Source organism: Somniosus microcephalus, chromosome 13, assembly GCF_052327205.1.
Source record: "Somniosus microcephalus isolate GS21.2 chromosome 13, FLI_Smic_1.0, whole genome shotgun sequence".
Classification (NCBI taxonomy): domain Eukaryota; kingdom Metazoa; phylum Chordata; class Chondrichthyes; order Squaliformes; family Somniosidae; genus Somniosus; species Somniosus microcephalus.
In genome coordinates this window covers 115,135,765-115,153,527 of record NC_140999.1, presented here as the reverse complement: position 1 = coordinate 115,153,527, position 17,763 = coordinate 115,135,765, and the positions used below count along the sequence as shown (strand labels likewise).

At 45.5% G+C, this 17,763-nt stretch overlaps 1 protein-coding gene across 1 annotated transcript in view; it reads left to right on the top strand.

Moving 5' to 3' along the window:
• cdh22 (cadherin 22) overlaps window positions 1-17,763 on the top strand; it is a 1,314,714-nt gene that overhangs the window by 914,413 nt on the left and 382,538 nt on the right. The window contains exon 6 of the mRNA XM_086005235.1: window positions 9,471-9,724. Within this exon, the coding sequence (XP_085861361.1) occupies window positions 9,471-9,724 (254 nt within the window). The remainder of the gene's footprint in view (window positions 1-9,470; window positions 9,725-17,763) is intronic.

Here is a 17,763-nt window from a genome sequence, read left to right as displayed (position 1 = left end):
GAAGTATTCGGGTCCTCTGGTATCTCCTTCCTCAGGGCAGCAAGAAACATCCACGCTAACCTTTCAATCTAAAAAGGAATAACTCTGAATACAGTTTAGAATTTAATCAGATATCAACCAAATTATGAACTGAAAAGGGAAGGTCTTTCAACAGTCAGTACCCTTGAAAAGATTTAGTCACAAGGGTTTGTTTTAATGGGCCATATTTTGTGACCACCCACAGGTGCATACGAGGCGAGTATGCACCCGTAGGCACCGCACAAGTGCCAGGTTTAGGCATGCGAAGCGCATGCGCTGAAACCCGGCACTTGCAATCTGGCAAGAATCCTCTTGACAGATCATCCGCCTGCCCAGGAGAAGGGCCTCCACGGGCAGAGTGTTCCGCTTTCTGCACAGCCTCCGCCCGCTGAAAGCCTGTCAAATTCTTATGCCTGGTAAGAGCAGGTGTAAGGCCTGCTTTTTCCAGCATAAATGTTTAAAAAAATAGAAAAATAACATTTGATCACTAATTTATAAATTTAAAATACTCTTCAAAAAGGTAAGTTTATTTTTAGCCACATAAACATTTAGGGGGAGAAATTCGGTATCGCCCCATTTGGGGCGCAATTATTGGCCGGGCGCAAAGCTTAGCGCCTAGTGCTAATTATCGCCTCCAACTGTAAACTTGGCTTTTATCGCCCCTGGAGGTGATTGGAGTGCTAAATCAGGCGCTACACACCTGTCTTAAGGCGCAAAGGCTGAGGAGCGAGGCGCTAACTCAGAGCGCAGGCGAAGCTCATGTGATGTCAGTCAGCAATGGAACACAGACATACTAGTGCCTGCCAGTTCTTAAACGGGAGGGTCGATCCTGCCCTCCATCCACACCTTGCTCATTGCAGCCTTGAATCTCGGCCTGGAGAGATCTGTACATCAAATCTGCTGGAAAGAACAATGGAGAGACCCAAGGAAAGAGCTCAGAGTGCAGCCCTCATAGATTCCTCTAAATCGATGCAAGGAAGATCAAATCAAAATGAACCTGCAAAGTGCTGCTCAGTACCCAAAACTCCTACAGTGTTGAATCTCTCCAGAAGTCTCTCTGTCAGAATGTGGGGTGCAAAAATGTCACTGACAAAAAAAGGCAGGAAGCGGTCGCCTTTAAATAGCGTTCCCCCAGTCCCTTCCTTACTGCAAAATGCTCCCCTCAACCTGTTGGTGCTAGCGGCAGGCGGTAAGGCAGGGGGCGCCACTCAATATCCGGTCCGGGGTGCTACCGGGGCATTGCATGCTTGACTGATGTCACGATCTGCGGGCGTGTTTAGCGCCGCCGCAAAATATCTGGTCAATTTCACGAGTGGTGCAAACATCGCCACATCTGGGTGCTAGTTGCTTTGCGCCGCATTAGTGCCCTAACAGGAGGCGCTAAGCAACTGAATTTTTCCCCCTTAATTTTTTTTTCAAAAATTGAGTTTTGTTTAAAATATTTAATTAACTGGCATTTTAATTAATTTTAAATTTGTCATTTTTTTAACATTTGTTTAATGTGTTGGCGTATATTTCAGGTGATCCCCATTCATACTTTTGACAGTTTTGTATGTACGCACCTGCCAAAAGGTTGAATGGCGATTCCGTTCTTCCATTGGTTGGGCTGGCCCACATGATCCCAGGACCGCCTACGAACCGCTTGCGCCCCTGGGATACATAGGGCTTTGCCCGCGCAGACCCGGAAAGGCTCAGGAGCGCAAGCCTCCATACTTCCCGGGCCACCAGGCAAATTCGTAGACATTTTGCAGGTTGGAGGCGTCCGAAAGCCTCCGATCGGAAATGTTAGTTCTTTTAAACACAGTTCCTCTAATTATCATCAAAATCCAAGGGATTTTAAGATCTCGGTCTCATTCCGACTACTTTCTTCAACATAGTTTTAACCATGCTATTAGTTCTTAATGTACATTTCTCTCATGAACTAGCCCGCAAATCATGCTTCATTACCACTAACAATCACCTTGAAATCCCCACCTCGAAGGAACTTCTTCCACAAGTACTTTCGCTGCTCTAAACATGCTGGTATCACTTTAAGCTGGTACTTAAAAAAAAAAAAAAAAAAAACTAATACAGTACAGCAAGTATTTGCATTCAACAATATGGCAAATAGAAGTCAGGGGTTCGTTATTCCTTCACTGAGGAAAAAACCATTGGGGTTGGGAGAGGAGTTAGCCAGCACAATAGCAGATTCTGACGTGCTACTAAGTCAGTAAAAAGATCATTTGAAAATGTTCTAACTGTAACTTTGTAATTCTCCAAAGCTGTTTTTACCTTTACCAAAAACCCTTCTGTGCATTTGAAAGTAGTATAACGTAACTTACTTCCAAAATAAATGTGTACCACACGTCTTTACCCCAAGAAGTATACAACCAAACACTTTTTAATGAAAGCACAACAGCTTCCTTAAATTTTCTTGGGGGCTCAATCTTAAATTAAAATATACAGACAATTTTTAACCACTGCATTCATGCTCTCATAACTCCAGGTACCTTAATCACACTCAATCATTCAAACCTTAATTGTTCTCAACCACCTTGAAATATTCATTCCTAGTTGTGGGTTGATTAGTGCCAAATATTATGTAATTTTAAGTCGTATGCACAAGGAACATCAACATAGTTTAAATAACTAGCTGTCTGTAGTGCCCATTCACGGAAAACCAGTATTCATAATTTGATCATTTGGTCAGACACATTGGGCAGGATTTTCATTGGGCCATGGAGGCGGGATTGGAGGCGTGTGGGGGGTTAAAATCCCGAAATCGGGGGGGCACGAACCCATCCCGCCCCTAACCCGCCTCCATGCCAGTTTCAAAGGAGGCGGGTACCCGACCCCCCGAGGCGGGAAGGGGATTAGTGCCAATTAACTGCCTGTTAACAGGTAGTTAACAGGCAGTTTTTAGCCGAATCACTATTTTCATTTTTGAAGTGTGGGATTCCCGACAGCTCCAAACCACGCCAAGTTAGTGAGGCGGGCTGAAGGACTTGGAGGGGTCGAGATGTCCGGTGTTCAGGTGAGTGATGGGTGCATGAGTGCAGAGGTAAGTGTGTTTGTGTGAAAAGTGTTTAAAGAAGTTTTACTTACCTTTACAGCCTTCCTTCCTTCAGTTCTCGGGACTCCCTCATCTCACCGGCACAGAAAGCAGAATGGCCGCGATCTGTCAAAAATTGCAGCATTCAGCTTTCTGTTTCGGAGAGATCTCTAAATCATCCTGAGAGGAAGGAATTAACTTGGAGTACAGATTGTCAGTGTTTGACAGCTTCAAGCAGCTGTGAAACGCTGATATTTCATCTGTTAAAAGGTCTTGACAGATTAAATATCAATCTGTGACGTCACCTGTTGCCGGGTGGCCCTTAATTGGCCTGCTGAGCCTGCTGGGCGGGCTCAACAAGGTCACTCAAGTCAAAATTGCGTGGGTTGGCTACAACTCGATGGAGGCGGGACTACAACCCCGAGAGTTGTAGTCCCGCCTCCTCAATGAAAATCCAGCCCATTGTCTGTTAATTTCAGTTTTCAAACCCAAAACCAGAAGAAAATATTGCAAAAACATTATATCTGTATACATGTACTGAGAAAATAATTAACAAACATAAGTCAGCATATGCTCATAGAAAAGACACTGATCAAAATGCTTATATTACTGATAATAGCAACAACAGGATTACAAAGGGTTAAACTGCTTTTAGTTCTGTAAAACACTGCAACAAAAAAACAGTCTGTTAGGCCTAGAAATTCAGTGGATTGCGCCACCCGTTAGCGCCTTAAGAGGGCGCTAAGTGGGTCGGAAGCCACTGGCCATGCCTCCCGCTAAATTTAGCTGGACGCTAATGGCGGCGCTAGCCGTTAGCGCTGCGCTGCCACCGATGACGACATCAGTGTGCGCAGCGCCCCGCTACCGCCCCGATCGCGATATTTAGTAGCGCCCCCTGCTTTAACGCCGGACACTATTTGCGACCAGTTCAGGGGGGCCTACCTGCGGCGGTAGAGGCGCTGAGGTGCGGGGCGGCCATTTTTTTTTGCTGGCTGCCTGCCTGCCAGCACCTCTTCGCGCTGCCGTCCCCGGCCTCCTGAGCCCCCCCCACAGAGTGCCGACTGCGTTCCAAGAGCTCGGCACTTCTCCTCGGTGCCGGGCTCTTTTGCCGGCACTCACGATCCTCGATCGCGCTGCACAAGGCCCCTCCCCTTTTAAGGAGGAAGGCCTACAGTACTGCAGCGCACCATGCCGCAGCGTGTGGTGCTGTGGCACGTTGCGCAGCGATCTTCGGGGCACCTCGAGTAGCGCCGTGCTTCCCTCTGGGGCGCGCAAAGTGAATTTACAGCGGGCAGCCGTGACTACTTCCGGGGTGCTACTTTTAGCGCCCTGGCGAGGCTGGCGCCCCAAACGAGGTGCTACTGAATTTCGAGGCCTTAGTCTGCTACTTCAATGCTGGTGGGAGAAATTCGGCATGTTCGTGCCTCCCATTAGCGCTGGTGCTAATGGGTTTGTGGCAGGGTGCGGCGAATCCAACGCCGCACGTGAAATTCACCCAGATTTAGCGCTGGTGCTAACATTTAGCTCCTAGGCCTTTAGCGCCCAATTCTTTCTTGAAGCGCTAACAATCAATTTAGCGGAAGGTCAGAAGGATGGCGCTAATCTTCCAACCTTTTTAAATTTAGCGCCCCAACCGGGGCGATACCCAATGGCCCAGAAATTCGGGTCGGGGGCTTCCCACGGGTGCAAGCCCCCAACCTGCACTTACCTAGCGCGCCGGCCGTTGTGCTGTGGGTCCCGTGGAATTCCGATCCTGGGCCTGCTCCAACTGCCGGCGCACAGTGCTTGTGTATCCCAGGGGTGAAGTTAATTTGATGTGTCCCCTGGGATCACGTGGGCCATGGGGAGCCAATCGGAGCAGGGAATGCCCATTCATAACCTTATAAATACTACGGGCCCCAAAACATCACTAAATCTTCAAATAATTTTTTTTTAAATCACATTTTTTAAATAAACTATAAATTACATGAAATGACTATTTTGAACAAAAATTAAATTTTTGAAAAATAATTTTATTTTCTAATGGGGCTAAAAATAAACTTACCTTGCTTTAAAGTATTTAAAAATAATAAACCTGTGGAAAAAATGTTTTAATTTTAATTAATTCACCACTTACCTTGTAAAAAGCAGGCCTTATGCCTGCTTTTTAAATGTGTAACTTCTGGAGGCTTACCCTCCCGGGAAAACCTGCAACAAAAAAAAAACCTAAGTTCGATGCGCACGCACAGCCTCTCCTGCGCACGCATTTGACCTCTTAACCCCTCCTTTCAGGGGAACGGAAGTGCCGGTTTCCCGCGCATGCGCAGTGCATGCAGGAAACCGGCACTTCCATTGGGCCTACAGGTGAGTACCCCGTGTGTGCTCACCCGCGGAGACCCGAATTTCTGGGCCATTAATATTTAGCCTCTGTTTTCTCTCAACAGTTTCAATCTCGGATATTTCCTGTGGCTTTCAATTTCTTTCACTTGCTAAATCTGTCCTTGCTCTTCTAACAGGAATTTCTACAGAACTGCTTTACAGCCTTTGTTTGCTGCAAAAGGGCTAATTGTCCCTTTTCACTCTCTGTTTTGAGACGGTCCCTTTTTACATAACTTTAAATGCTCTTGAACAAGCCACTGCTACTTGTTGGTCAATCTCTGAATTTCCTTCTCTTGTGCTTCTATTTCCAACTGTTCCTGCTTATTCTCTTTTTTTTTTAATTCTCATGGGCAGTAGCAGCCACTTACCGTAACTGGCCCGCCTCATTCCAACACAGTTCCAGACTATCTTATTTTCCAGTGAGAATTTTCCCATATGTAACCACATCTTGGCCACATCATTTGCAGTTCTCTCCACACAAGTGAGAAGCACAACACAACAGCTTCTGCCCTTTCTCTACAAAGAATTCTTTATTCTCTGCATGCGGTCTCACTGTTTTGAACAGCTCCTCTCCCTCCATCAGAGGCAAGAGCTCCTCAATTCCCTTAAATTTATCAATTTTTAATTTACATTGCGTGTGGTCCACCAATCACATTGGCTGAGTCATAAGCTCACGCAAGGCTCCTCCAGCATTTTCTAACTCCTATTTCAATCTCCTGTTCTGTTTGTAAAATATTCCATTCCTGTATTGCCTGCTGACGCCCTAACCCTTGGGCTGTAGCGGTGGTAGTTGCCCGTTGTAACTGAGCCAGCATAACCAACACAGTCTTCAATTGTTGTCAATGTGTCGCCGCACTCTGCACTTTTTCTTTTAACACGTCAATTCTCTATTTTCATTTACCTGCACGCAAAAGTGAGCCACATATCCTAACAAATGCCTCGCTGTTTTTAATGTCAGCTTTTTGCTCATTCACTAACCTTTCGATATGGTCATCGCCATCTAAATGGCTTGTCTGTTTAGTTATTATGGTGACCAACACCTCACTACTATGTGCAAAGTATGGGCCTGCACTTTTGTCTGTTTTGTCTTACTATTGCATACAAATTAAAAGACGGTTTGCATTTCATCCTTGCTTCTGTGATATTTCCTTCTAGTCTCAAATAATCCAATAGCTTTAAACCTTCCTCTTCCATCCCACTTCTGACACCAGGTCATGGCTTGTAACCTATTTTAAGAACACAAAGGAGGCTGTCTGCAGTGGGTCTCCAGCTTTATTGCAAAGTGTCAGCTACTTTCTCAGAGCACATGATATTTTTATATGAATCACATTGCTGGCCAGTAGCTGCTTCTACTCAACTTCATACAAACTATTACAGGGACTAGACAAATTCCCACCAGCAAATAGGATTCGGGGTTATTGGATTGAGAAAAGTGAGAAGTTGGAAGGATCAGCTAGATGTTGTGCCCTACTCCTCCCAGAAAATGATTACTATGCCAGGGTGTTCGCCCTTTGGTGAAAGATATCTTGGTCCATTTGTGCAAGATGTCCATTAATAGAGTTTGTAACAAAAGGTGGGAACATACAGTTAATTCTACCTTATGCAACAGCTCTCACATTCTGCAATATTTCCTGCATCTGTTTGTAGTCAGCTTAAAACACGGTTCTATTCTGCATTATATTGGGGCCACTCTGTTCTTTTGTGACTTGTTTGGTTCATTAGGGGATAAGCCACCAGTGTGCCGTTTTATGCAAACTATATCTTGAGATGTGATGAGCCAGTGGAGTGTGAGTGTGAAAGAGTAGAGATGCAGTTGCATCTCAGTTTTTTTTTCTCCCTATAATTAATGCTTGCGTCATGTGTTTGGTGCTATTGGGAGTTCAGGCTAAAGTTATCTACATTTTTTAAAAAGTTGGACACAAGGAGATGGCAGTGCAGAAAACCCTCATGCTGTGTGAGGAGTGCAAGATGAGGGCCCATCATGGGGCCTCAGCGTATCCACGGGCAGCACATTTGCACGGTGTCATTATATTGAGTCTCTGCAGCAGAGGATCTCTGTGTTCAAGTAGCAATTTGCCACACTCCGCAGCTTCAGAATTTGCTGATGACCCAAAAAGTAATAGGTTGGCAAATGGTGAGGCCATGAAGGACTTCAGAAAGACATAGACGAGTTAGCTGAATGAGCAGACAGAGGATAGGTGCAATTTAACGTGAGATAACACATTTTGGGAGGCAAGAACAAGGAATGGGAGTGAACACTTAGTAAAAAGACACTGAAGGTTGTGGATGGACAGAGTGAGCTAAGGGTTCAAAGGCCTAATTCCCTGCAAGTGCAGGTATATAAAAGCTTAAAGGCCACTACATTTTGAGTTTCATAATTAGATGCATAGAGTGCAAGAATAATGATCAATTTATATAAAACATTAGATAGAGTACTGTATGCAGTTTTGACAACCCCATTACAGAACGGATATAAAACCGATGTAGATGCACTAGGATGATGCCTGGGATGGGAAACTATATTTATGAGAAACGGCTCAAGATGCTGGGGTTATTTCCACTGGAGCAGAAAGACTTAATAGAGGTTTTTAAAATTATGATGGGCTATGAGGGAGTTAATAAGGAAAGACAATTTCGAGATCAGGCTGTTTGTGGGCCACTGTGAAGACTACCACTGTCAGCAAAGTTCTGCAGGCTTTTAGCCTTCGGGGCTTAATACAAAAGGGATTCCTCACTTGCTCTCGATCCCTTGACAGAGTAATCCTTACACGTTTACCAAGTATTAATTATAGATTTCACCACTCCACATAATAATGGCCCGGATTTTGTGGTTGTAATGACGGCGAAACTGTCAGCGTCCGCTGTTATTACTCTGAAACTGACAGCAACTTCTGGCGTCTGCACATGCACAGTTATACGCAGAAATCCAGAAGTTGCTGTCAGTGCTCCTCCACAGGGTGCGCTGTTGAAGTCCCTGCAGATGGAAATCTTAGAAGTCACTTGAAGTGAACTTCCACTTTTTACATTCTAATCTCACTGCAAAAACACCCTGAAAAAGTTAAGCCTTGTTGAAAGAGGTATAACTGGGTTTTTAACAGTCTACTAAGTAATCATTACTGCTGAACAACCTCTCTGGTCCTAAAAAACTAATTTTATATTTGTGGAATATCCATTATGATAAAAATTCCATTGCTTTTAAAATAATAAAAATGATTTCTTAAAGTTTTTTTATATTTCAGCTTCTACCTTAATCCCATGTGTATGTCCCAATCTTTAATTTGCTCTCTGTAAAATGATTAAAAGGATAATCAGTGCATTTTATTTCCTGGTTTGCTGTCTGTGAGAATTCTTCAATGTGATAGCCTGCTTATGACATCACTGTTGCTGGGTACCAGATCCCCTATAGATGGCGCCAAAATGAAATTAATGTCAGGGAAGGTGAAATCCAAGCCACAGAAATCACTAGATCTTTGTGTACAGCTTTCTTCAAGGTCAGGGCGAGCGTCGTCACTTCGCTGCTGACCACAGAATCCAGGTCTTTGTCTTTGTCAGGTCAGTTGTGGCTGCTGCAATTCTGGCTCCTCTGCAGGGGCCTCCTCGGAATCAGTTCCCTGAATTTGCACTACTTTGGTACGATACTATGGTGTGTAGTGGATGCTTAATGAGGGTGAGATCAGCTACCTAGTAGTGACCAACCAGCTTGCATAATAAAATGAGTCAGTTCCCAGACAAATCAATCAACAATGTTGGCTTATGGAAGAGTAAAATAATTACCCTGGCCACCTCACACAATGACCTCTTCACCAAGCAATCCATAGAACAGCTATTGCTTACCAAAAGACTCCATGATTAGAGGTACACTAAGATTTGAAAAGTCTTTTCGAATGTATTTTATATCCCACGTGATGTGACAGAATTCATTGCCAAAGATTGTATGGAGGGTTTGAGCAGGAGATCCTCTAAAATGTTGGTAACATAAGTGAAGTTAAGAAGAATGGCAAAAGTAGTGCATATGAAAAATAAAATTTATTAAAAATCTAACCAGTTGCTGTAATTCTTTCAGCCACTGGACTTCGAAACCAAGAGGACACACAGTCTGCTGCTGGAGGCAGTGAATAAATACGTTGACCCTCAGTTTGAGAACCTCAGGTCCTTCAAGGACTGGACCAGTGTCAGAGTGATGGTGAAAGATGTCAACGAGCCGCCTGTATTCACCTCACAGACGAATGTGATAGACGTTCAAGAGGATGCCCATGTTGGAAGTGTCATCGGCTCGATAACCGCGCGGGATCCTGACTTAATAAACAGTCCCATCAGGTACAGGTCTATCCATTCTGGATGCTTCAACTGTGTGGAAGTAAAAGTTGAGCCAAATATCTGTTGTGCCATTTATGTGCATGTGTATTTATAGCTGTATGTGTTGGAAATGCCTCATTAAATAAATACTCATTTATTCACCATGTTTGCTACTTAGGCCAAACATGGCTCAGTGGGTAGCACACTCCCCTCTGAGTCAGAAGGTCATGGATTCAAATCCCAGTCCAGAGACTTGAGTACAAAATCCAGGCTGGCACTTCAGGGAGATCTGTGCTCCTCCAATTCTAGCCTCTTGCTCATCCACTTATTTTAACCACTCCACTGTTGGTGGCCATGCCTTCATCTGCCTGGGCCCGAAGCTGTGCAATTTCCTCCCTAAACCTCTCTACCCCTCTCTCTGCTATTAGGTTGCTCCTTAAAATTTACCTCGTTGGCCAAGCTTTTCGTCACTTGTCCTAATATCTCTATCTAGCTCGCTGTCAAATCTTGTCTGATAATGTACCTGTGTAGTGCCTCAGCACATTTTACTACATTAAAGGTGCTATATAAATGCAAGTTGTTGGTGTTGTTGTAGCCAGGCTATTCAACCACAGAGGGCAACACAGCCAAGTCACAACCCTGTTCTCACCCAACATCCACAATTGTTCACTATCCAGCAGGAATCGCTCAATAGTGCTCAGAATGGGAATGCTGGATGATTTTCCCTCTTCCTTTTAAAAACATAGAAAACATAGACATAGAAAACATAGAAGATAGGAGCAGGAGTAGGCCATTTGGCCCCTCGAGCCTGCTCCGCCATTCAATGAGATCATGGCTGATCATCCAAATTCAGTACCCTGTCCCTGCCTGCTCCCCCTATCCCTTGATCCCTTTAGCCTTAAGAAATATATCTAACTCCTTCTTGAATATATTTAATGAATTGGCCTCAACTGCTTTCTGTGGTAGAGAATTCCACAGGTTCACCACTCTTTGGATGAAGAAATTCCTCCTCATCTCTCCTAAATGGCTTGCCCCTTATCCTTAGACTGTGACCCCTCGTTCTGGACTCCCCGGCCATTGGGAACATCCTTCCTGCATCAAGTCTGTCCAGTCCTGTTAGAATTTTATAAGTTTCAATGAGATCCCCTCTCATTCTTCTAATCTCCAGCAAGTATAAACCCAATTGACCCAATCTCTCCTCATATGTCATTCCTGCCATCCCAGGTATCAGTCTGGTGAATCTTCGCTGCACTCCCTCCTAGGCAAGAACATCCTTCCTCAGATAAGGCGACCAAAACGGCACACAATACTCGATGTGGTCTCACCAAGGCCCTGTACAACTGCAGCAAGACATCCTTGTTCCTGTACTCGAACCCTCTCGCTATGAAGACCAATATACCATTTGCCTTCTTAACCGCCTGCTGCACCTGCATGCTTACCTTCAGCGACTGGTGCACAAGGACACCCAGGTCTCGTTGCACTTCCCCTTCTCCCAATCTATTGCCATTCAGATAATCTGCCTTCCTGTTTTTGCCACCAAAGTGGATAAATGCGAGGTTATCCACTTTCTAGTTCCCTCGTCTAGATCATTAATATATATTGTGAATAGCTGGGGTCCTAGCACCGATCCCTGCGGTATCCCACTAGTCACTGCCTGCCACTCGGAAAAAGACCCGTTTATTCCAACTCTTGCTTCCTGTCTGCCAACCAGTTCTCTATCCACGTCAGTACCTTGCCCCCAATCCCATGTGCCTTAACTTTACACGCTAATCTCTTATGCGGGACCTTATCGAAAGCCTTCTGAAATTCCAAATACACCACATCCACTGGTTCTCCCTTATCTATTTTACCAGTTACATCCTCAAAAAATTCCAGTAGATTAGTCAAGCACAATTTACCTTTTGTAAATCCATGTTGACTTTGTCCGATCCCGTCACTGTTTTCCAAGTGCTCTGCTATTACATCTTTTATAATGGACTCTAGCATTTTCCCCACTACCGATGTCAGGCTTACCGGTCTATTATTCCCCGTTTTCTCTCTACCACCTTTTTTGAATAGTGGGGTAACATTAGCTACCCTCCAATCCATGGGAACTGTTCCAGAGTCTGTAGAATTTTGGAAGATGACCAGCAATGCATCTACTATTTCTAGTGCCACTTCCTTAAGTACCTTTGAGGCTAAGTAATCACAACAACTTGTATTTATATAGCACCTTTAACATAGTAAAACGTCCCAAGGCGCTGCACAGAAGTATTATAAGACACAAAATTTGACACCGAGCCACATAAGGAGAAATTAGGGCAGGTGACCGAAAGCTTGGTCAAAGAGGTAGGTTTTAAGGAGTGTCTTAAAGTACGAGAGGCGGACAGGTTTAGGCAGGGAATTCCAGAGCTTAGGGCCTAGGCAACAGAAGGTACGGCTACGAATGGTTGAGCGATTATAATCAGAGGTGCTCAAGAGGGCAGAATTAGAGGATCGTAGATATCTCGGTGGGGGGGGGTGGCAGTTGTGGGACTGAAGGAGATTGCAGAGATAGGGAGGGGGCGAGGCCATGGAAGGATTTGAAAATAAGGATGAAAATTTTGAAATTGAGGCGTTGCTTAACCAGGAGCCAATGTAGGTCAGCGAGCACAGGGGTAATGGGTGAACGGGACTTGGTGCGAGTTAGGACATGGGCAGCCGAGTTTTGGATCACCTCAAGTTTACACATGGTAGAATGTGGGAGGCCAGCCAGGAGTGCGTTGGGTAGTCAGTCTAGAGGTAACAAAGGCATGGATGAGGGTTTCACCAGCAGATGAGCTGAGGGAAGAGAGTAGATGGGCGATTGTTATGGAGGTGGAAATAGGCGGTCTTAGTTATGCTGCGGATATATGGTCGGAAGCTCATTTCGGGGTCAAATATGACACCAAGGTTGCGAACAGTGTGGTTCAGCCTCAGACAGATGTTAGGGAGAGCGATGGAGTCAGTGACGGGGACTGAAAACGGCGGCTTCGGTCTTCCCAATATTTAATTGGAGACAATTTCTGTGCATCTAGAATTGGATGTTGGATAAGCAGTCTGACAATTTAGAGATCGTGGAGGGGTCGAGAGAAGTGGTAGTGAGGCTGTGCTTTCGGATGATGTCGCCAAGGGGCAACATGTAGATGAGAAATAGAAGGGGGCCAAGGATAGATCCTTGGGGGACACCAAAGGTAACAATACGGGAGTGGGAAGAAAATCCATTGCAGGTGATTCTCTGGCTACGATTAGAGAGATAAGAATGGAACCAGGCGAGTGCAGTCCCACCCAGCTGGATGACGGTGGAGAGGCGTTGAAGAAAGATGGAGTGGTCAACTGTGTCAAAGGCTGCAGGCAAGTCAAGAAGGATGAGGAGGGATAGTTTATCTTTGTCACAGTCACAAAGGATGTCATTTGTGCCTTTAATGAGAGCCATTTCGGTACTGTGGCAAGGGCGGAAACCTGATTGGAGGGATTAAACATGGAGTTGCGGAAAAGATGGGCATGGATTTGGGAGGCGACAACACGTTCAAGGACTTTGGAGAGGAGAGTGAGTTTGGAGATGGGGCGGTATTTTGCAAGGACGGAGAGGGTCAAGGGTTGGATTTTTGAGGATGGGGTGATGATGGCAGATTTGCGGGAGAGGGGGACAGTACCTGAGGAGAGAGAGAACCATTAACCATGTCAGCTAACATGGGAGCCAGAAAAGGAAGTTAGGTGGTCAGCAGTTTGGTGGGAATAGGGTCGAAAGAGCAGGAAGTGGGTCTCATGGACAAGATGAGCGCGGAGAGGTGATGAGGGGAGATCAGAAGAAACTGGAGAAAGCTGTAAGTTCAGGGCTAGGGCAGAGGGGAACCTTTGAGGAAGTTTGGCCCAGTGGGCATGGGGAGGGAAGGGAAGTGACAGAGGCAGCTGAACGGATGGTCTTAATCTTAGAGACAAAGAACTCTGAGCTCCTCACGCTTGTTGTTGGGGGTGAGGGTGAAGGAGACAAGGCAGAGGGGTTTAAGAAGATGGTTAGCTGTGGAGAATAACCGGGGTTTATCTTTGCATCCCAGAATGATTCTGGAATAGTGAGCAATTTTGGCAGTCGAGAGCAGGACCCGATAATGCTTTGTGGTTCAGCCAAATCTGGCGGTGAATGGCTAAACCAGTTGTCCGCCATATCTGTTCAAGTCTGCGTCCCTTGGACTTAAGGGAGCCAAGATGAGGGCCATACCAGGGGATCGGCCAGGGTAAGAGAGAGTAATTGTTTTAATAGGGACTAGGGCATCAAAGGTGGTGGTAAGGGTATGATTGAGCAGATTGGTAGCTGCAGAAATGTCATGGTGAATGGAGGGCCAAAGGCTGGACAGTTGGGATTTCATAAGTGCAGTTGTAAGAGCAGTGGGAGAGTTTTTTCCAGGGGTGGACACAGAAGGAAGTAGGGTTGGGAGGAGATGAAAGGGGGATGTGGGTGGAAAGCGAAATGAGGAAGTGGTCAGAGATGGCCTTATCTGCAATTGACATGATGGGAGTAGCAAGGCCATGAGAGATGGCAAGGTAGAGGGGGTGCCCATGAATATGGGTTGTGGAGTTTACATGGAGGGAGAGATTAAGGGCGGATAGGAGACTAATGAACTCAGGAGGGAGAGCATGATGATTTGAGATGGAAGTTGAAATCACCAAGTATGAGAAGACGTTCGGTTCAGAGGCTGAGGGAGGAAAGCTGTGAAGTTATCTCGGTAATAACATTTTTATGGTACTTGGGTGGGTGGTAGAGATCGAGAATTTAAAATGAAGTGAGAGGGGTGGAATAATGTGAGATGCTCAAAGGAGGAGAAAGTGCCAGAGGAATAGAGGGACAGACCAAGGTGCAATTTGGTGATGGGAGCTACACCACCACCATGGCGGTCTGAGCGGAGCAAGTGGTAGAAGGTAAAGCCAGGTGGGGAGGCTTCATTTAAGGGTAAGGTGTCATCATCCCTCAACCAAGTTTCCGTCAGGGCCATGATGTCGATGCAATCATCCATGATAAGCTCATGGATGGCAAGGGCCTTGTTCGCAAGTGGACGGACATTGTGGAGGGAGATGCGGAGAGCGTCGGTGATGGCTGCCCCACTCTAAGCATCCACAGGGTCAGCGCTTGGGGTGGGGGGGGGTGGGGGATGATTTGGATGGGGAGGAGGAGGTTGGCAAGATTTGCCCCAGTGGGTGTGCTGGGCGGGAAGGTCGGCGAGAGAGTAGGATGGGACAGTTGGGGTTGCTGCTCGTAAGGCGGCATCGACGAGTGTCTCAATGGGCCCTTCGTAGGATGCCAAGAGAGGCACAGAGGGAAGCTGTCGGCTTATCTAAGGGAGTCAAGCCTGGGACAGGAGCTGAGAGGGGGGGGAAAATAAAACTTGCTAAATGAAAGACCCTGTAACAATGCTATCCTCTGGTATGTAACTAATTTAATTTGTGCCCCAGTGAACAGTTCTACTATTTGTCTTTTAATAGCTGTCAGTAACAGATTTATTTCAGCATTAATAATCAAAGTAATCTAATAGTCATAACTAATTACCAATTAATTATCATTACCATTTAACAGCAGTTTAAGAAATAATCTCTTGTGCTATCAAGCATTGAATTACTCATTCTGGGATCAAGTTATTTAATGGTAAAGGGATTGAGGCATGATTAAAATAACCAGTAGGAAATTCTCTCAACATTTGCATTTATACTTGACGGACTGATATTGTTTTCACTGTGGGTAAATTTAGTATATCAATATCAAGAAGTCAACAGAAGTAGCGCATCCAGTGGCCATATGGTGAGAGCTGTGGACCAAAGGTTCACTGCATTTGGATCGTGCCAAGAGTGCATTTTGGTCGACAAATGCGAAGGACTCAGTGCAACACACCACGTGGCTTTTAGTCGCGCTATGCTTTACCTTTGCCATACCGCACCCTTTTGCCGATGTGCCCCCTCCATCTCCTCAAGTCGGTGACTCAACGCTGAGGTGTGTGCCCACGGGCATTGGCTGATCTCCATCATCTCATCCAAGTGGCTGCTCTTCACATGTGACCCGAAACAGTGAGCGTCAGCGGGCTGTTTAACCAGCTCAAGAAGCTCAACACCATCCAGGACAAAGCAGCTCATTTGATTGGCACCCCATTCACCACCTTAAACATTCACTCCCTCCACCACTGGCGCACAGTGGCTTCAGTGTGTACCATCTACAAGATGCACTGCAGCAACTTGCCAAGGCTTCTTCGGCAGCACCTCCCAAACCCGCGACCTCTTCCACCTAGCAGGACAAGGGCAGCAGGCATATGGGAACACCACCACCTCCAAGTTCCCCTCCAAGTCACACACCATCCTGACTTAGAAGTATATCGCCGATCCTTCCTCGTCGCTGGTGAAGAAGGCCCAGCAGCGCCTATTTCCTAAGGAGGCTGAAGGGATGTAACCTGTCACCCCTGATCCTCTCTAACTTTTACCGCTGCACAATAGAGAGCATCCTGATGAACTGTATCACAGTATGGTATGGCAGCAGTAGTTACTATGACCGGAAAGCCCTGCAGCGGGTAGTCAAAACTGCCCAACGCATTACCGGCACCCGGCTACCGACCATAGAGCACATATACCAGAAACGCTGTTTACGAAGGTCACGGACCATCATCAAAGACCCTACCCACCCCAGCCACAGTCTGTTCGCCCTCCTGCCATCTGGGAGACACTACAGATGCATTCACACCCGAACGACCAGATTTAGGAACAGCTTCTTTCCCAGGGCTGTCATCCTACTGAACTCCACAAATAAACTCTAAAGCCTGCACATCTGCCAATGCACTTTATTATGTTTATGTTAATGTATTACAAGCCAAATGAATGTTGAATGTTTAAATGTCTTAATCTAAATGTACACTCTCGGGAGCCGCAAGCCTACATTTCGTTGTACTGCACTTGTGCACTAACAATGACAATAAAGTTGATGATGATGATGATGATGGATCAAAATCCTGGAACTCCCTACCTAACAGCACTGTGGGAGTACCATCACTGCAGCGGTTCAAGAAGGCGGCTCACCATCACCTTCTCAAGGGCAATTAGGGATGGGCAATAAATGCTGGCCTTGCCAGCGACGCCCACATCCCATAAACAATTTTTTTTTTAAACCGAGGGGCATCACCTCCGAACCTGACCCCGCCCTCACCCACCATCTTTTAGTAAAAGTCGAAGCTTGACAAAGAACAGAAACGTAAACCGTGCCTGATGTCCCCTCCCCATCCTAGGTCAGGTGCGCTCAGGCCAATTGTAGCACCCCCAAATGTCGCCCTGGTTGAAACCAACTAATGCAGGAATCACAGCAGCATCTTAACGTATATGTATTCGCCAACAAAGGGGAACGAATCGTGGCTCACTAAACTATAAGGGAAGAGGTGTTAATATGGACAACAAGGTGTAAAATTTTACCCATTTTATTGTTAAATTTGACAACTTCTTTTCCACAGCATATTTATTAAGATAGATTTAGACTTATTTTGAAATGTTACTGCAGTAAATATCCTAGGGTAGAGTTTCCACTTTGGGCACAATTGGGAGCTTGGGTGCAAATTGCACTTGAAATTGCACTGGTTAGGTTACCGTTCAAGTTTCCGCCAAAAAACATTTGCATAATCACAAGTGTAAAATCTCCATGAACCAGCGCAATCGGGCAACATAACAAGGTTCATTTTTTTCTTTGCATTAAAAAATATTCCTTGATGTATTTAAGAGTGGTAACCTAGTGCAGTTTTATTAATACAGCTGAAAATGGGTTACAACAAATAAACATTTTTAGTAAGGGTGTCCAGTCCTCCACCTGTGAGTAACCTGCTTGTAAATGACTTAAAAAATCTATACTGAACCATTTACTAGTTTCAGTGCTGTACACTAGTCAGTTTCTTAGTAAATTAAATAGTTTTTAATATGTAAAAACTTTTAAAATGTGCCTGAGCACCTAAGAAAATTAGCTCGATTTGAAGGGCCTCCTTGAACAGTCGCAAACATGTGCTGTCGGTGGAAACTCGTTATTTCAATCAGGGGGTGTGGCCAGCTTT